The sequence below is a fragment of the Bos mutus genome, chromosome 4, assembly GCF_027580195.1.
Source record: "Bos mutus isolate GX-2022 chromosome 4, NWIPB_WYAK_1.1, whole genome shotgun sequence".
In the NCBI taxonomy this organism is placed as follows: Eukaryota; Metazoa; Chordata; class Mammalia; order Artiodactyla; family Bovidae; genus Bos; species Bos mutus.
Window position 1 is genome coordinate 44,614,880 of NC_091620.1, and position 20,183 is coordinate 44,635,062.

At 37.2% G+C, this 20,183-nt stretch overlaps 2 protein-coding genes across 4 annotated transcripts in view; one reads left to right on the forward strand and one right to left on the reverse strand.

The window, feature by feature from the left end:
* The first annotated feature begins 228 nt into the window (after window positions 1-228).
* Window positions 229-9,599, forward strand: FAM237B (family with sequence similarity 237 member B). Its single transcript, XM_070369425.1, has 4 exons — window positions 229-359; window positions 475-560; window positions 1,843-2,207; window positions 2,681-9,599. The coding sequence occupies exons 3-4, from the start codon at window positions 1,846-1,848 to the stop codon at window positions 2,700-2,702; spliced, it is 384 nt and encodes a 127-aa protein (XP_070225526.1). The 5' UTR covers window positions 229-359; window positions 475-560; window positions 1,843-1,845; the 3' UTR covers window positions 2,703-9,599.
* The window catches only part of CFAP69 (cilia and flagella associated protein 69), a 62,088-nt gene continuing 51,502 nt past the window's right edge, over window positions 9,598-20,183 (reverse strand). For all 3 annotated transcript variants that reach the window (XM_005891859.3, XM_070369423.1, XM_070369424.1), the window contains 7 exons: window positions 19,524-19,716; window positions 18,003-18,140; window positions 17,349-17,425; window positions 15,682-15,879; window positions 13,956-14,042; window positions 12,292-12,396; window positions 9,598-11,797 (listed from right to left, as the gene is read on the reverse strand). In XM_005891859.3, coding sequence (XP_005891921.3) covers window positions 11,627-11,797; window positions 12,292-12,396; window positions 13,956-14,042; window positions 15,682-15,879; window positions 17,349-17,425; window positions 18,003-18,140; window positions 19,524-19,716 — 969 coding nt within the window. In that variant the 3' untranslated portion in view covers window positions 9,598-11,626. The remainder of the gene's footprint in view (window positions 11,798-12,291; window positions 12,397-13,955; window positions 14,043-15,681; window positions 15,880-17,348; window positions 17,426-18,002; window positions 18,141-19,523; window positions 19,717-20,183) is intronic.

Genomic DNA, 20,183 nt, shown 5'->3' on the forward strand with positions numbered 1-20,183 from the left:
TGAATTTGGTTTGATAATATTTTGTTTAGGATTTTTCACCTGTCATATTTTAGTGAGATGGTCTTGAGACTTTACTACTGTTTTTCACATTGTTCTTGTTTCTGGGTCTCAGAGCTGCGGAGGTGAGCAAGGTGAGGGCGGGGCCTTGAGAGCAGCCACCCACTCTCTGCCGGCTCTCCGTCTCTAGAAAAGGCGCGTGGTTCGGTCTGCAGGGCTGACTTCCGAGCCCCCAGCGGCCGCAGCAGGTCCCCCAGCGGCCGCAGCAGGTCCCGCAGCGCCGCTCTCAGGGCGCCTGAGCCGCTTGACTCCGCAGCACGGTGCCGCCTAGAGGGTTCCTCAGGGCGAGTTCAGGGTGCCCGGTGAGCGCTCGCGGCAGGTCACAGCACCGCTTTCGCCTGTCACCTGCCTGCAGTGGGTGGGCTTGGCTGGGCAGGGGATGGGAGTCCCCTCTGAGACCTCTTGTCCCCCCTCCAGGCAGGAGCCACCCTCGTACCTGAGGGAGCGCAGTGAACGAACGCAGGACATCACACCAGGACGTCTGTCTCTGCCGCCTACGAGAGGTACCATTCCCCGCCAGCTCCCTCTGCGTGCAGGTGACCCGATCCGGGAGGAGAGCACTGGTTGGGAAAGTATAACCTGAAATTCTCGGGGAAGAAAATTCTCTGGTCCCACTCAGTCCCTTTGTGTCATAAACTGGCTACTGTCAGCTCTATTTGGGAACTCTACACAATTTGGGGGAAGTCGTGTTAGCTCTGTTTGGGAAATCTGCACAATTTTCCACAGTGTGAAACGACCTGAATAATCTAAATTTAAATTTGTTTCCTTCGATTTGTCTTTCACCTAACTTTATTTATTTCTTTTGGCCGGGAGGCGGGGTGCTGGAGGGAGGGGAAGTGAAGGACCTCTGTACACAGGGAAGAATGTGAGTCCCATCTCCTGGATCTGTTCTGGACACTCCACTCCTGGTTGTAAAGGTTGTGTCAGGGACATTTCCAGTGCCAGCCTGGAATGGTTAACTGTATGGCCATTCAAGCGAATTTAGACCTTGACTTCATCTATAGGCTTCAGGCCCATTTACTGAGCAGTCAGTTTTTAGAGAAGCTTGTGCACAGAATCATAAGAAAATATCAGGATTTTTCTTGAATTTCTTGAATGACATTTCTTGAATGTCATTTGTGCTGCACCATGTCATATTAGCTTCTATCATCTTTATTGTCTTCATACTCCTGAACAACTTGAGAAAAGGCAGGGATCCACTAGTAATCAGTTCATAACACATATTTTTTAATGAATATTCAAAGTTCATCAGTAACTTTGAAACCTAAAATGGTGCTTGAGCGTTCAACACTTGATCGATTGGAAAATGCCAGCGAAACACCACACACTCTTTTTCTTATGGTTACACATAAAATGGGCTGCGTTTTGATCCTCTTGATTGAAATGTATGGTGGTAAGAGTTTTGGATAGGGAGACAGAAGAGCTAAGAACTTGCTGAACCATATCAAGAGAAATTTTCTAACCTGTAAATGGGAAAGGTTGGAGCACATGCTTCAAAGATCTTTGATGAAATGAATCTCATCACAACTTCATAAACATGTGTTGGATTTCAGTGACTCCTGAAGACTTTATCAGAATGTTGGTAAAGTTGTTACTCTAATATCCTTTTGAGGGGAGGTCTGAAAGTCAGCAAGGTAAAGGAAAACCAACAAATACATAGTAGGCAATTTTGATTTGATGAAAACCAAATATATAAGTATTTATAATTTTTAGGTTTAAACAGATCATAAAGTAATTGAATAATTTTCTTTTAAACTAAAAACATATTCCTTTTTTTCTGTACAGAATATGGATTTTGCCACAAGAAGATGGTTCTACTTGCCTTTGGGTTGCATGTTGCTGATCCATCTGACTCATGCTGACTTTGAATTTCAAAAGGGCGTACTTGCCAGCAACAACCCAGGGATCATGGAAGACATTGATCCCCAGTGCTGGAATACTTGCTCTTTGACATTGATAGAGCTCAAAGAACTCAAGATAGAGCACAATGTGGATGCCTTCTGGAATTTCATGTTGTTCCTGCAAAAATCCCAGTGGCCTAGACATTATAATGTCTTCTTAAGCATAGCTCAGGATTTCTGGGACATGTATGTAGACTGCTTGCTTTCAAGATCTCATGGAATGGGCAGAAGACAGTTGATGTCTCCCAGGTATAATTTTCTACAGAAGATAAGAGAATTTAAATGTGTACTTAGATAATAGCAGTTTGGTTTTCTTAAAAATTCAACATTTAATCTTTCTGATTTTTAAAGTTTATCTAATAAGCTAGCAAATTTGCCATATTTTTCCTAATTTGATCAGCTTTGATTTTCATTTTTGCTGATTTTATATTGTTTAGAAAGCATGGGAGCTCTGATGTGCAAATACTTGATTTTAAATGATCTTGGAATATAATATATTTTGGTAATCATTAAATAATCATCTTATTTTTCCCCATGAATAGTTCATAAGAGAGTCATTTAGCCCTGTAATTATTCATATTACATTTGTTAAAAATTTTTTAAACATCAACATGTGTTCAGACTTTTGAAATTAATATTTTCAGTAGGGTTGCTTAAAGGGAGGGAAACTCAAGAATCATATTAAAATAAGTGTTAACAATTTTTCCTCTCTGACTTTACAGGACTGGATTTTATAAAACGTGAGTTTTACATTTAAGAGAACACAGAAAATACCTCAAGCAGGATGGCACCAACCTGAAAATTTAACCCTGTGTCAGTATTTATGAGCTCAAATATTTCCTACAGCATTTATCAAAATTGTTATTTCCAGTTATTTAATATTGATGAAGGTTGTATTTTTGTTGATGTGTAATTGTTTTATGCCTATTGAGTCATCATTTCTATATTTTTGGATAATTTTTCAGTAATTTTTAATTTAGAAGGCACTTTGTAAAGCATCTTTTTTTTAAAAAAAAGAAAACACCACTTAAAATGCAAATACAGTATATATATTTTAATACAATGATCAATGGGGTAAAATAACAACCAGTTTTATCTGGTGTTATATGTAATATTGACCTTAAAACTGTGCCAAAACTAATGCCGATATTATCCTAAAAAGTAATATTTAATCTTGATGTAGTATACTCTGTGTCTTCTGATATATGTGTCTCATCACCAAGCTATCTTATATATTATTTTTTATCCATTAAGGACTAAAATTTCATTTTATGTTCTCATTTTTATTGTCCTCATTTTTAAAAAAGGAATAACAAACAGAAAAGTAGTAAGAAACTTCATTTTAGTAAAGTGCAAAAATGAAGTGAAAGTCACTCCGTCATGTCTAACTCTGACCCCGTGGATTCTGTAGTTCATGGAATTCTGCAGACCACAATACTGGAGTGGGTAGCCTTTCCCTTCTCCAGGGGATTTTCCCAACCAACCCAGGGATCAAACCCAGGTCTTCTGCAATTGCAGGCAGATTCTTTACCAGTTGAGCCACAAGGGAAGCCCAGGAATACTGGAGTGGGTAGCCTATCTCTTCTCTAGATCTTCCCAACCCAGGAACCAAACTGAGGTTTCATGTGTTGCAGGTGGATTCTTTACCAACTGAGCTAACAGGGAAGCCCTTTAGTAAAATGTAATTGGATAGAATTTTTGTCTTTAGAAGACAAAATTGTTTTTATATTTCCTTTTATATAACACATTTTATTGTAAAAAGGATGTGGAATTTAAAGACGTATACCAAACAATAGAATAACATGAATTAGATGAAGAGGTTGGGATGATGAGAAATAGATAGAAAACAAATAATATGCAGTTAAAGTTTTAGGTCAGTGCTTTTAAATGCATGTCATAAAGTTCTATACCTTTGATAAAGGGTAGCCATAAATTTAGTCTGAATTTCCAATGTGAATTGGGACTCATGAGCGGTTTTAAGATTCACAGTGGGGACCAAGCAATATGTTTGGGAGCCTAGCTTTTCCTAGGTCTGAGGATCAATAGAAGTCTGTCCCATAGGTTTTTTATAATGGCTGCCATGGGTTACAGCATTGTGTTTTCAAGTATCCCAACAGTGACAGCTAGCCTTCAATGTAACCTGATGCCAGCACACCCAAACACAATTAAATACAATTTCAAAAGCATCAAAAATAATATGAATTGTCTGATGGTTTCATTTGATCCAAGAATAAATTTTGAATTAAAGGAGGGGACCTGACATTCTTTGAGTTGTGGACCACTTTGAAATTCTGATGACATTATAGACCCTTTACTAGGGGTTTTATATACATACACTCATACTTTGTACATAATTTCAGGGGTCCCATGAGTCCTAATGGACTGCATAACTTTCAGGTATTTTTTTTTACAAGTAGCATTTCATATAAATAAGTTTTGTATAATAACTGGTTACAGATAATATGAGGTTTTAAGTTTAATATTATAAGTTTCTAGATTGAGAATATTTTATCTTGCCAATTACAGATAGATGCCTAAGCTCAGAAAATCAACTAGTTGGAGGGTAGGCCATATGTTCTTTTATAAAAATGACCAAATACCCATGAAGCTGATTAATTCATTTCCTTTTGTAGAGGCATGGGGTCATGATTTCCCTTAGAAAACAGCCCTCTTTCGGAACTTCAACAGTTGAGTGCCATAAAGCAAGATCATGTCATTTTAGCCTAAAAAATTATTCAACCAGTTGTCAGCAATCCTTGTTGTCATAAAAATTTTACTGCACCAATGATAAGCTTTTTAATATTAATAAAATTAATTTCTAACCTTCCAAAATAGATTAACTGAAAATGGTTTCATAGTTCTCCTAGTTAAATTTACATGCTACCTTGGATTATTAAAGATGTTAAAAATAAACTGAGCATTCTGGTTTTAGAGCCGTTCATCTTAAGTCTCTTTGATGATACTTAGATATAATGCTCTGTTAAATCACCCCAGTTTTGGGCACAAATCATGTCATTTGTATATAGAAAATTTTATTCTTTTTTCATCATTTATTCAACACAAATTCTTTGAGCTTGGAGGTACACTGCTGAGTAATCCAGACACAACCCTTGCTTCCAGAATTGTCACTGCTGTGGGACAAAGATGCAGCAGAAAATAATATAATTAATTCAAAATCACTTTTATGATACCAAAATATAAGCTTTTTTTTTTTTTAACCAAAGAGAAATGGTAGCCAGAATAGGGTTGAGTGGGGAACAATTCATAGTTCTATTTTTCCATATTCCAAATCATCAGACTAGTCAGATACGACGATGATCCAAAAAAAAAAAATTAAAACCCACCCATTCTTGCAGTGGTGTTATGGTAAAGACTCAATCAGTTTCACAGCTTTGTGTATATGCTGAACTCTTATAGCTTAATTCAAAACCAGTTGTTTTTTCATAGTGCTGAAAGCTAAGGAGGGAAAAAAGATAGCAAAACATATATTGGGAATTCACTGGAAGTCAAGTGGTTGGGACTTCTACTTCCACTGCAAAGGACATGGGTTTGGTTCCCGGATGGGAAACCAAGATCCCACATGCTTCAAAGTGCAGAGAAACAAAACAAATAAAACCATCTAATATTGCTCCCAAAATATTTCTTCATGAGGTGATACAATGGTTAATTTACTGAGTGCCTATGCTTAAAATTCTTCTGCTCTTCCTAGAGAATTTTTTTTTTTTTACTTTAAATAGGCTTTTTATTTCAGAATAGTTTCAAATTTGCTGAAAAGTTGCAAGCTAGTGCAGAGAGTTCTTATATACGCCTCACCCATTTTTCCATATTATTAACATCTTACATTAGTCTGGTATGTTTGTCATAACTAATGAACCAGTATTGATACAACCTAAATTAAACTTCATATTTTATTTGAATTCCACTAGTTTTCCCCCTTTATGTCCTCTTGCTGTTCCAGTCTGATGATTTGGAATAAGGGAAAAGAAAACTATGAATTGTTCCCCACTCAACCCTATCCCATCCAGGACACCATTTACATTAAGTTGTCATGTCTCCTTAGACTCTAAGAAGATGTTTTTGATGACCTTGACAATTCCAGATACTGGCCAGGTATATTGCAGGATGTCCCTCAATTTGGGTTTGCCTGATGTTTCTCTCTGGTTTTGATGGGGGTTATAGGTTTTGGGGGATGAAAACTACAGAGGTAAAGCACTGTCCTCAACACTTCATATCAAGGGTACATGCTGTCAACATAACATACCCCACGGATGGTGTTTAACCTTGGCTAAGGTATTTGGGCTTCCCACGTGGTACTAGTAGTAAAGAACCTTTCTGCCAGTGCAGGAGGCATAAGAGATGCTGCTTCAATCCCTGGCTTGGGAAGATCCCCTGGAGGAGGGCATGGCAACCCACTTCAGTATTCTTGCCTGGAGAATCCCATAGGGAGAGGAGCTTGGCAGGCTACACAGTCCATGGGGTCACAGTCAGACACGACTGAAGTGACTTAGTATGCAAGGTAGTATTTACCAGATTTCTTAGCTGTAAAGTTACCTTCCCTTCTCTTTCTATGTTGTATTCTTTGAAAGCATGGCATTAAGCATAACCCACACTTTAGGGAATGGGAAGTTATGTTACATTTCCTTGAAAAGGAACTATCTACATAAATTAAATATAAGTGTTCATGAAACATGGCTGCCAATGACTAATGTAAGCTTAGGCTGTGTTGGCCGTAGGTGAGAAAAAATGAGTTCAGTTCAGTCGCTCAGTCGTGTCCGACTCTTTGCGACCCCATGAACCACAGCATGCCAGGCCTCGCTGTCCATCACCAACTTCCGGAGTCTACTCAAACCCATGTCCATTGAGTCGGTGATGCCATCCAACCATCTCATCCTCTGTCATCCCCTTCTCCTCCTGCCCTCAATCTTTCCCAGCATCAGGGTCTTTTCAAATGAGTCAGCTCTTCGCATCAGGTGGCCAAACAAAGTATTGGAGTTTCAGCTTCAACATCAGTCCTACCAGTGAACACCCAGGACTGATCTCCTTTACGATGGACTGGTTGGATCTCCTTGCAGTCCAAGGGACTCTCAAGAGTCTTCTCCAACACCACAGTTCAAAAGCATCAATTCTTCGGCACTCAGCTTTCTTTATAGTCCAACACTCACATCCATATATGACTACTGGAAAAAACAGTCTTGACAAGACAGACCTTTGTTGACAAAGTAATGAGAGGGACTAGTTTTATTATACCCTCTATGTATCTATGTTAAACCTGTAAATTTGTTTGGTTCTGTTGGTGTCAGTATAGAGGAATATTAACAAATTTCAGCACTTCAGAAAGAGCTGGCCAGATTCATAGTCTGGAATGATTAAATAAACTGGATATTTGATCCCCAAAGACTTAGGGTGAACATTATAGTTTTTCCCTGTGATATGAAATGTACCCTGTGTTCCAGAAGGCAGACTGAGGAACAGAAGAGCAATAGTTGTTCACCTAATTATTCACTGGTTTTCATCCAATATGAGCAAGCACTGGCTGAAAGGATCTAATCAGGTAATGAACTCCTCCCTCATGTAGTAAGATTCTCATTGAACAGCGTAGAAGCCACTTTCTTCTGGGCTCACTAAACTCCATTTTTATTTTCTTGACTATTTTTTCATTTAGTTTATTAGTAAAAGTTTGGGAGCTAAAATTCTGTCTCAGTTGACTCATGGAAGGAAATATACTATCCACCTTTCAGCCAGGCTGGATGGGCTCAGGAGTGATGTAGTGGGAGCACAGATGTGAGCAGAGATGGAGACTTGTTAGAATTAGTGACAATGTCAGACAGAGGGACTGATTTGCGGGCTCACTGCTGGGTGCCTAGAACTATAACATGGGATCTTGGGTATTGTCTGTCTACCAAGTACAAGCGTCTGGATTAAGCAACCTTACTACTCTTCATCCACATACATTTCTTCCTCTGTTGAATGGTAATAACCTGCCCTATTTTACCTTTCTTCTTTCTGATGGGTGAGATTTACAACAGGGAGAAGTTCTACAGAAGGCACAGACTGTTTTGATTACAGTCAGTCCTAATAAATCTGGAGATACCAAGTTGTACTATATACAAAAATTGATATTCACCCAAGTAATATCAATTCTATTTCTACTCTCTGGTCATATTAATGTAATAGTACTTGTGCCTGATTTTAGAGAAAGTCTACCACTCTTATGAAGCGAATGCATCTGAACTACCATAACGTGTCTGTGTTTAGCATTCCTTGTATAGTGTTTTGTTGGTTGAATCTTCCCTTTGAGTTCAGGACTTTGCTGTATTTGCGTAAGTTGAGGGAAAGGCTGCCAGGAGCTGGGGCTACAATCACACTTATTCAGTAATTAACTAAGGTGTTGGTTACCACAATGAATGAGATATGGTCTCTGTCTTGTCTTTAGGGAGCTTGGAGCCTGAGGAAGGAACTTATAGTCTACAAAATGGGGTAAACATTCCTTTCTCTTAGTCACGGACACTTCATCTCCATTCTGTATGTATCTCAGATGTACCCAATGTGTATCTGGTGCTTTTTGTATGGGCCATCTCATTGTTGCAGGTTCCTGTCCACACCCATTCTTGTGTCTCAGTCATTCCTCTTTGCATGTGTGCGTGCATGCTAAGTTGCTTCAGTCGTGTCCAAATCTTTTCGACTCTATGGACTGTAGCCCGCCAGGCTCCTCTGTCCATGGCATTCTCCACACCAGGATTCTGGAGTGGGTTGCCATGCCTGTCTCCAGAGGATCTGCCTGACCCGGGATCAAACCCACGTCTCTTAAGTCTCCTGCATTGGCAGACAGGTTCTTTACACTCCCCTTTACATGGAACCTTTGTGCTTAGGACTGCCTGTGAAGAAGAGGAACAAATTATGCCTTCTGCTGTTCTCTTGGGGGTGGTGGTAATAGAGAAAAGGATTCAAGAGAAGACAAAGCTCACTGATAAGCTGATGCATATTATGTACCCCTATGAGCCACAGGAGAGTGGGCAGCCAGGCCAGGCTGAGAGGTCACTGGCAACTCATTCTAATTAGAACAACATCAGTAGCTGTCATTTCTTCTCTCATTGCAAATGCTACTATCCTCACAGAGGGAATAATGAAAAATCCTGGAGGAATGTGAGTTGGAGGAGGAAGTGTAAGGGGAAGAGGGAGGAGAAAGTAGGAGAGGGTGGGCCCAGTGGGGTGTTGGAACCCTCTTTTATTTGATAATGCAAGTGGATCCTATGCATATCTTCCCAACTCTGCTTTCAGCAGCACCATGTTGGTAGCTTGAAATTGGTCATCCTGGGAATATTTATATCATGCAAATTGGCAAACACTATATATAAGAGCTTTTTCCCCTTGAAGAGCTGGTTCTTATACATTTAGCCAGTACACTGCTATGTGCACCCTATGGGTCTAGAGACTAGGCTCAAATTCCAACATATTTTCCTTTCTGAGGAAACAGAGTCTTGTCTCTCCCAGCCCTGGACAGGAACTCAACTTTGCAGCTTCCTGAGTGAAGAAGGGGGTTGATGGGGTTCCAGGCTTTGGAAACACATAATGGCACACAGGGACACAGACACTTATTGCTCTACATCCAGTATTAAGGGATCTACCTCTATGTGGCAAGGTACCTCCACCACCAAAAGAGTTTCCCTCCACACCCACTTTCCATCCCCATTAAAGAGAAGTATCATTGGGATTTATTTATATATTAAGAGTTAAAATAGATAGCTAATGGGAAATTGCTCTATAGCACAGGGAACTCAGCCTGGTGCTCTGTGACAATCTAGAGGTGTGGGATGGGGTGGGAGGTGGGAGGGATCTTAAAGAGGGAGGGGACATGACTGATTCATGTTGATGTGTGACAGAAACCAATATATGCAGGTCAAGAAGCAATAGTCAGAACAACAGACTGGTTCAAAATTGGGAAAGGAGTATGACAAGGCTGTGTATTGTCACCCTGCTTAATTTCTGTGCAGAGTACATCATGTGAAATGCTGGGCTGGATGAATAACAAGATCAAGATTGCTGGGAGAAATATCAATAACCTCAGATATGCAGATGATACCACCCTAATGGCAGAAAGCAAAGAGCAACTAAAGAGCCTCTTGATGAAGGTGAGAGAGGAGAGTGAAAAAGCTGGCTTAAAAGTCAACACTCAAAAAATGAAGATCATGGCATTTGGTCCTATTACTTCATGGCAAATAGATGGGGAACAAGTGGAAACAGTGACAGACTTTATTTTCTTGGGCTCCAGAATCACTGTGGACAGTGACTGCAGCTATGAAATTAAGACACTTGTTCCTTGGAAGAAAATCTATAATAAACCTAGACAGCATATTGAAAAGCAGAGACATCACTTTGAGGACAAAGGTCCAGATAGTCAAATCTATGGTTTTTCCAGTAGTCATATCTGAGAGTTGACCATAAAGAAGGTTGAGCACCAAAGAACTCTGCTTTCGAACTGTGCTGGAGATGACTCTTGAGAGTCTCTTGGACAGCACAGAGATCAAACCAGTCAATCCTAAAAGAAATCAGCCCTGAATATTCATTGGAAGGACTGATGCTGAAGCTGAAGCTCCAATAGTTTAGCCACCTGATGTGAAAAGCTGACTCACTAGAAAAGACCCTGATGATGGGAATGATTGAGGGCAAGAGAAGAAAGGTGTGACAGAGGATGAGATAGTTGGTTGGCATCATCGACTCAATGGACATGAGTTAGAGCAAACTCTGTGAGATAGTGAAGCACAGGGAAGCCTGGTGTGCTGCAGTCCATGGGGTCACAAAGAGTTGGACATGACTGAGTGACTGAACAACAAAAACAACACAACATTGTAAAACAATTTTTCTCCAGTTAAGTATAAATAAAATTTTTTAAAAACTATCTTTATTTTTAATTTTTATTGTTTAGCTTCTGACTAACATTTGGTTTTTATAGGAGAAGAACTTTTACTTTGACCAACATACTTGCTGCAAAATTTTTGCTGTCCATATTTATATATATTTATAATAACTTATGTACTTAGCCTGACCCCACTCTAACCATATGCTTTAGATGGGACTGACCTTCAGGCTCTGGGTGTAAGCAGTCCTCAGATCTGGCTAAGGTCATGATGAATTGTTCAGGAGTGGGCATGTGGCCAATCAGATGTCCCAAGATGCAGAGACAGTTGCAGAGACTGTTGAGAGGTAGGCATGCACTCTTTCCTACTGGATATCAACCTGGGAGAATATAATTCAGGAGCTTCTAGGAAAAGAGAAGATCTACTCACAGAGTTTCAGTTTCTGGATCCAACAATGCCTATAGTTTTAATTAGTTTTATATTTGACTTTTGTTATTGTGGTTTTTTTTTTGTTTTGCTTTTTGGCTCAAATCAGTTGGAGCTGTTCACATCAGTTGAAAGAGTCTTAACTGATACAATATGTTTTACAATTTTCAGTTAAGAGGACTGTAATCTTTAGAAAGAAACTGATGATAACTCTTCTCACAGTATATGTTGATACTTTTAATAACAATATATTATATTTCCTTACTTTTATTTTTAATAGTATTTTACTAAAATATTTATTCTAAAATGTTTGCTTTACATTTATATATAAAGATATTTAGCTAAAAATTATCAGTGGAATTTATTTCAAAAATCCTTTAGAGTATTTTATGCGGGATCACTCTTCTTTGGCTCATCCACAGTTTTTACTGCTTTCACCTTCTGTAAGGCTCCTCCTCGAATAGGCAGTTTCTTAAGAGCAATATCTGTATCAGCCAGAGGTCCTCCCACTAATCGGGCAGGAGTGCTTTCCACTGTTACTACCCCACCAGAAGGCACCTATAAAAACAAAATTAAACATTTAAGAGGCCATTTATAAAAATTTTCACTAAGAGGAAAATTTATTCATCCTTTAGCTAACTTTGGATAAGACACAAAATGCATATAGTAACTAGGAGGCAGTGTGTAATAATGGAAAAATCAGGGCTTTGGGGCCTTTGCAATCAGGGCCAAATTATTTCCAGAAGAGGACACCAAGAACACTGGAATATGGTATGGATCTATTAACAAGCAAAGGAGGCACTGCACACTTCCTGTCAATGAGATGTAGAGACCTACTTTGACTAGTGTTTACATTAGTTTCTTGGGAATCCTGGAGGGCTAGGTCTGGTCTAAACCAGCACTAGGTAAGGGCAGGGATAAATATGCCTTAACTACTTGACATTTTAAAGCAAAAAGAAAAAGTATGAGACAAAACCTCATGGAAATAACATTCTTTGGGAACTAAATTCATTATCTATTAAGAAAAGTTATGGATAAAAAAAAAATCTTACTGTTGCGTTAAGGCCTTTAATATCTGTTCTGTGAAATATCGCATTTGGTGGTCTTTCACCATATCTAGAGGATTCTATAGCTTTCTCTTGAAGTCTTTTTGCTTTCTGAAGATTTTTAAATTAGAAAGAAAATAAAATTGTTATTAAAGCATTAACTATGGTACTTACAAAGAAGTATACAAAATATATTTGTGTCTGGTTTATAATTTATTAGCACTAGATCTAGCATTTATTCATTTAAGCTAAGAAAATAGTTATTAGCAAGTTATATCCTTTGCACATTGCAGGAAACAACTAAAAATGTTACTGAAATTTCCAGAGGTACTGGCAATATATGACCAAGGGATAAAATAGTTCCTAAGGAAATCAGGCTCAGTTTTTTGCACATGGTTGAATAAACTACTAAATTTACAATAGATGATGCATGTTTTCAAATTATTTTGTACAAATACTAATCCAGTACACTTAAATGTTTTAAGAATTCAGAATAATGCAAACTATATAATTTGCTGCTGCTGTTGCTAAGTCACTTCAGTCGTGTCCCACTCTGTGCGACCCCATAGACGGAAGCCCACTGGGCTCCTCTGTCCCTGGGATTCTCCAGGCAAGAATACTGGAGTGGGTTGCCATTTCCTTCTCCAATGTATGAAAGTGAAAAGTGAAAGTGAAGTCACTCAATCATGCCCGACTCTTAGCGACCCCATGGACTGGAGCCTACCAGGCTCCTCCGTCCATGGGATTTTCCAGGCAAGAGTACTGGAGTGGGGTGCCATTGCCTTCTCTGATAATTTGCTGCAGTTACCTTCAAATTCAATAGTTGAGGCACTAGAACAGGTGAAATCCTAGGTAACAACTAATCTGTGTGGAAGGGTTTTCATAAACTCTTCCTTAAAAGTACAGGTAGTTATGGGGCTATTTTGTAAATAACATTGGGAAGAACTTTTCATGAGAAGGGGGAGACATGGTATCTTGAATAAGCTTGTTGTTAATTTTGATTTTCCTATCTTAATATGGTTCCACTATTTTTGTGGGCTAATATATCATTTAATGATTTCATATTTAGAGGAAAATTATCACATATGTAAAAGTGTATCCCAAGCACAAATGGAAAAAAGTAATGAGATTTTGGAACTCTATGATGTTCTTACATATTTCAAGTGAACAATTAGCATTATAAACTTTTTAGATTACTTTCAAGCTTATTGCTGAAGCATGTTATCACATTTTCTCAAATTCCTATTTAATCTTTAATATAATGTTTCTTGTGGTGGTCACAGGGAAAACATCTTTGATCGAGAGGGCAATATGGACAGTTGTTATTTGTGTCCTTCACTCTGCTTCTTACAGAATCAGTGAATAAGAAGGCTCAGAATGGAAAGCAGGAGCACACTCCTGCTTATTCCTGACTAACTCTCATCTCTTTTATGCAAACCAGGAACACCATCCTTGCATCACCCTGCTAAGCCAAATGAAACTCAGAGTGGTATCTTCTGAAACTGTGAAAAATGCTTAGTTTCAGTTATCATCTTAAACTGCAAATGAGGATCAACAGTGTTGGTATCCCACAGAAAGATCAACAGAAAAAGGTGAATGAATATTTCCCTGAAAAATTCTGTCAGAGTTGGCTGCTTTTTGTGGTTATCATAATATTTAAAAAATCCTACCTTTAAAGTTTTAGCATTTGATGTTCTGGCCAAGAAATTTTCCCATGATTTATTAGCCAATTCTCTTTGCTTGTGTGTGGCTTGTATCTGAAATGAGAAAGATAAGTAAGAGTTCGTCAAAGGGCTTGAATACCTCTATTTTGAAGAAAGAGCTAGTTTTTGCCAATATAAATTTTAAGACCAACTAGCAAAAAGATTAGAGTTTAACAACTTAAATAACAAAAGTCTTAAAACAAACAAACAAACAAACAAAATTCTTTCCTCACTACGTGGCCAAGGTTTGAACTGCTTCCCATGAAATGTAATGAAAAACTGGTGTTATAAAAAAATAAAATATGAGAATAACAATAATCGTTCTCAGCAAGACTGTTTTAAATAAATATCACTTGCAAAAACAGAGTATAATCCAGAGCAAGTTACATAAATGACCCAACAGCAAATCCACAAGAGAAAATAAAGAGATTTCTGCTGCCACTGATAATAGTTTAGGCAAGATTATATTGGTGGAGCTTCTTCTAATTTATGACTTCAGCAAGACAAGCAATTTTGTGAGAGTGCTGAGTTTGTTGTGGAGTTACAGTCTGGGAAATACTACTGACAAACTACAAAGACTGTGGTTCTCAACAGACTCTCCACTAAATATATAATCAGAAAACACATGCCCTTGGTTGGTATATAGTATATTATTAAGCTTAAATTATGAACCTAAGGGTATTTAATTAAACAACTGCTAAAAAATAAGTGGGGTCAGAGCCATGATAACAAAGCAACGATAACCAGCAGATCAGCAATAGCTAGTCCACACAGCAGAACACTGCCACTCAATATAACTACTGAGAAGCAGAACTTCCATCAGGGATACTCCACTAAAGATCAAAAGAATGGCTTAAATGGCATTGCAATAAAAACTCTCCAACAAATAAAACTTTTAAGAAGGGAGGTATCTAAGATGGAGCAGAATTTATAAGTGGATGCTAAGTTCCACTAGACGGAAGACATAAACATTTAACAGTATAAGTGAAAACATCAGGCAATAGAAAAACACTTTGGAAATCACCTTAAAGAGTTCTAAATATTTAACTTTAGTCATAAAGGATCACCAAGCAGCAATGGGGAGTCTATATCATCTCTGCATTGGTGGACAAGTTCACTTAGTCACTTAACCTATTTGCTCAAAAACGTCAGGTGTGTTGTTTCTCACCTGTGTAAAGCTTTTGGGGGAAAATGGCTTATATTTTCCCAACAGGCTTTTTCTGACTAGCTAAAGTCAGAGAGCACATTTACAGAGTGCTCACAGCATGTGATTTGGCACTGAGGTGAGGAGATGTGCCTCTGGTTGGCATACAAGTGAGGGCCTGTCACAGAGTGAGGGACAAGGGCCGACTTTCTCGTTGAGGTTAAACTTACAGTCACAGAGATACACTGTTTGTCAGAATTTTCTAGATGTGTACACTTAAATAGACCACAATTTTTGAAACTCTGACATTTCAAAAATGGAAATGTAAGCCTTGAAAAATAAAATTATAATGTCATAGACCAGCATTGACTACAGTAATTGAATTTCAAGCTATTCACTCCATGTTTTCTTTCAATCTGTACAAAGACACAGAAAGTAACTATAAAAGAAAATCACAAAATGACTCTAAGTGCTGAAGCATTCACAAGTAAGGCAAATACCTTAGGGATAATTTCAACTAGTTTATACACTGAAATTATTTTGGCTTACTTTTGTATATACTTTTTGTTCATTTTGCACATCTTGGCATGCTTGGCTTTCAATCATCTCACTTTGCAGAGAAACAACCATCTTTCCAATATTTTCTGATGCTGCTGTAATAGATTCCAAAATTTTTTTGTCTGTGGTGACTGGTCTTAGCTTTTCTAATTTTATTTCTTCATATATTTCATTCCATATTTCTCCAATCTGTTATAGCAAAGTTTAAACAAGTTAAATTAACCAAAAATAAATGATATACTTTTAGGTAACCTAAAATGTATTTGAGTGATCATTCCAAAGTTAACACTTACGGAACCAGCTTTTCCTAACTTACTCTTTGGGAATAAGTGGCACTGGGAATGATTTGGGGCAACAGTTACATTTGAGTATTCAGGAATCACTTACCTAATGTTTTTCAATGATAAGTATTCACAGAGAAGGCTCTACTATCTAAGTGTAGTTCATTGCCATAATCACTGCCCTCTCCTTTATAGTCACTCTGTTTTCACAGCTGCACAAATTGTTGCTTTACTCTCATCCTCCTGAAGTACTGATGCTTTCCTTTCTAAAGCCCTGTTTGAAGACTGGGTCAAGATGAATTTATAGAACAGTGAAGATGGAGATTTCTGGAATCCTGGTACCTAGTCATCCGAGAAATAGGGCCTTGTCCCTCATCTTCTAGCTAAGGTAATACTTGACCTAAAACTCTTAATATGTTGATTTCATCATGCTGTAGCTCCACCTCATATACTGGGATATATGGAAATTACTGCATTTGAGTATATTTAAATTTAGAGGAAAAAAATTTTCATCCAGGATACGGGTAAAATTAAGCCTTGTTTTCCCTTTTTAAATAGAGATTTATTCATTTACAGCATTCAATACATAGTACTAATATTAGAAGAGCATGTTTACTTAAAAAGGCTTTCCTAGAAGTTCAAAGGCATTTATTTACCAAAAAGTATATAACCAGAGAAGTAAGCAACTCAGGACTATTAATTGATATTTGACCATTGGATAATGTAATGATAAAACAATACTTTAATAAGTATTAATAATTTATTTTAATAAGTAATAATTCATTCAATTCTAGCTCTTTTAAAGAAAATTATTTTTGAAACTTTTGACTGCACTTAGTCTTCGTTGCTGCGTGTGGGCTTTTTCTAGTTGCTGAGAGCCAGGGCTACTCTTCATTGCCATGCACAGGCTTCTCATTGCAGTGGATTCTCCTGTGGCAAAGCACAGGCTCACTCTAGAGCACAGGCTCAGTAGTTGTGGCACCAGGCTTAGTTGCCCTGTGGCATGTGGGATCTTCCCAGACCAGGGATCCCTGGTGTCCCTTGCATTGGCAGGGGGATTCTTAACCACTGGATCACCAGGGAAGTCCCAATTCTAGCTCTAAATACCCTTTTAAAGAGAAGAAATTATGTTTTAAAGATCTATTAGGCTTCTATATCAGTAATGTCTATCTTCCTTTATAAACTAAAAGTTGGATGAAATCTTATCCCATGGAAATACCCAATAAATTAATTGTATGCTCCTTGAATAGTATCAGATGTAAAATGAAAACTAAAAACTATATAGTATGTGGATTATTGCTCACAAATATGAATAGATCTTCCCCAACTGATGACTTGCATACTAGATTTTAATAAAAAGGCTAAGAAGGTACTCACTTTAAAATCAAGATATCTATGTATGATACATAGAGTGACAAAATCTTCAGCAGATAAGCCAGGTAAATTTTCAAAATCTAAACAAAGTTTATAAAGAGAGAATTACTTTAACTGAGCAAATAGTTCTAAAAGGCATATATCTATCATAAAAATGCAAATGATTCCTTTTGATTTCATCCTGATTTATGTAAATGTTACTTCTGTGAGCATCTGGCTTCCTCCTGTAACAAACCTCTGCCAGGTCATCCTTATGTAGTCATTAAAAAAGGAACGCTTTCTGTGCTGTGGTCGGACCATGATACTGTACTTTTACAGTCTTTAGAGTGAGGACTTTTTTCTTAATAAGAAGCGAAGTTAAGTCCTCAGGTGATTCAGAATTCTAGTATTTAAGTCTAATCATCTAAACTAACTGTCTTTAATCCTGACTGTACTCTGGAATTGCCTGGGGAGCTTAAAAATTACTGATGCCTTCCCCCAAATCCAGAGCTCAAGGAGGGGCAGCTGGTTGTGTTGTGATAACAATGGAACATGCATTTGTCTATATAAAGGGATTTTTATTCATCATGTCTGAAAAACGGACTCCAAAGTGAAATCAATTCACAATACTCAGCAAAGAAAGAGAGGCTCTTTAGAATTTGACAAGTAACTTCTTACCTAGTTTGCCCAACACAGCATAAATTTTTGCTCTGATATTCTCAGCAACATCCATAACTGCAATAGTTGGGCAGTTAGCAGGCAGTGGTATGATTTTTTGCTCTTCTTGAAAACTAGTAAATAGAGGTTTCTTTGTATCTAATCAATGGATATCATAAAAATATAGAAAGGACAGATAAAAATTGTAGTAAATTAATAATTTTAAGATTTTAGTCTAGACATCATACTAACAGAATACAGTACTGCCTGATACATGATTACTCTTTTAAAAACATAAGTAACCAGTAATTTTTCCCCATTCTGTTGGAAAAATATAATTTTTTACTATTTATGTAAAGTATAAAAATTTCACAAAATTACTTTTTAAAAGTGAAACTTTCACATAAAAAACTTTTCTAATTTTGAGATCCAGAAACTGAACATGTCAGTTTAACAATGATTTAATCTCCTATTTGCTTTTGGTTTCTATATGTTATCCTATAAATATAAAAACTATTTTATGATGTTATGGGTTAGAAGTTAGAAATAATACAAATGGATTGAAGAGAGAAATCACCAGGAGTTAAAGGGGAAGTATTTTCACTTAAAAATAAACAATACTAACATATAAAATTATAATAAGAATCATAAGAGGTTTAGAAAATGTAATAGAGCACTATGCTGCTGCTGCTGCTGCTAAGTCGCTTCAGCTGTGTCCGACTCTGTGCGACCCCATAGACGGCAGCCCACCAGGCTCCCCCGTCCCTGGGATTCTCCAGGCAAGAACACTGGAGTCAGTTGCCATTTCCTTCTCCAATGCATGAAAGTGAAAAGTGAAAGTGAAGTCGCTCAGTCGGGTCTGACTCTAGCGACCCCATGGACTGCAGCCTACCAGGCTCCTCCATCCATGGGATTTTCCAGGCAAAAGTACTGGAGTGGGATGCCATTGCCTTCTCCGATATAGCACTATAGAATAGATAAATGAAATATAAATTCTGGTACTATAAACTTAATTAATTTAGAGTCTAGTCATTTAAATTTATGACCATTGATTTATTTTTATTTAGAAAAGTTTCCTCCTTTACATAAAAGTTAAACTATAAATGAGAATCAACAGAAATGTACAAAATACCAGAAAAATTGTTCTTAAGCACTCTACTTTTTAAGCACTCAAATTATATTGGTAAATGAAATATTACTGAAAATACTTACAAAAGCAGATAACCCAAAGAAAATGCTTTAGGTTTTTTCAAATTTTATTGGTAAATGAAATATTACTGAAAATACTTACAAAAGCAGATAACCCAAAGAAAATGCTCCTGTTAAGTTTTGTTTTCCAAGTTAAAGAATATAATCAAATACCATTTCCTGAAAATATTCTATAAAAACATGAACCTACTAATTTACTTAGTTTTCTTTCAATCTGCAGACCCCTGTGAAAAGAACTTTAAACAAAGAGGTAGAAGGCCCCATACTTTCCTAATGTCTCTTTCTAAAAATACGGATATAATTATTTCTACAAACAATTACAAATACACTTACCAACAATCTTCCCGTATTTATCACGTTTTACTCCTAATTCTTTTTCTTCCTTTCTCCACAATTTAATTAAAAGACTAGCAGCTGTCTGGTCCTTCTTCCCTCGCCAAGCATTGACATGAGCCGCAGTTTTGGGATTATCACAGAATTCAACCATTATTCCAAGTATTAGATTGCAGAATTTTTTTTGGTTTAACTTTTGCAAGGAAACAGAAAAAGAAAAATGTTGCAATAAATACATATATTTTAAATAAAAAAATAAAAATTTTAAGAATTATTGTCTTTTAAAAGAGAAATATTGTGTTAATCAGTAGGTTTTTTCCTAAATGACTGCCTTATAAAATCAAGACTCTAAGTATGATTTGTGACCATCTCCTGTTAAAATAGATACCATTGTAATGAGTTCATTTTCAAACAATAGAGACTTTTAAAAAACAGAAATAAAAAGATTGAATATAATTCTGATGTAGTCATAAACATACCCTGAACAAAAATGTCATTGATTTAGTTCAATAAGAAAAAGAAATATTGAAATTAAGTGGATCAAGGTCATCTGTGCTATACATAAGAGTGTAATTATAGGATCTTTTAAATTTACCTGGTTTATTAAAGTTTGTTAAGACTCATCCTTGCTGTAACCTCATTATTATTAAGAGACTAACT

Coding starts and splice junctions, on each gene's coding strand:
- FAM237B (XM_070369425.1), top strand. CDS start 1,846: ATGGATTTTGCCACAAGAAGATGGTTCTACTTGCCTTTGGGTTGCATG. Junction 2,208..2,680: donor AGACAGTTGATGTCTCCCAG/GTATAATTTTCT, acceptor CTGACTTTACAG/GACTGGATTTTATAAAACGT.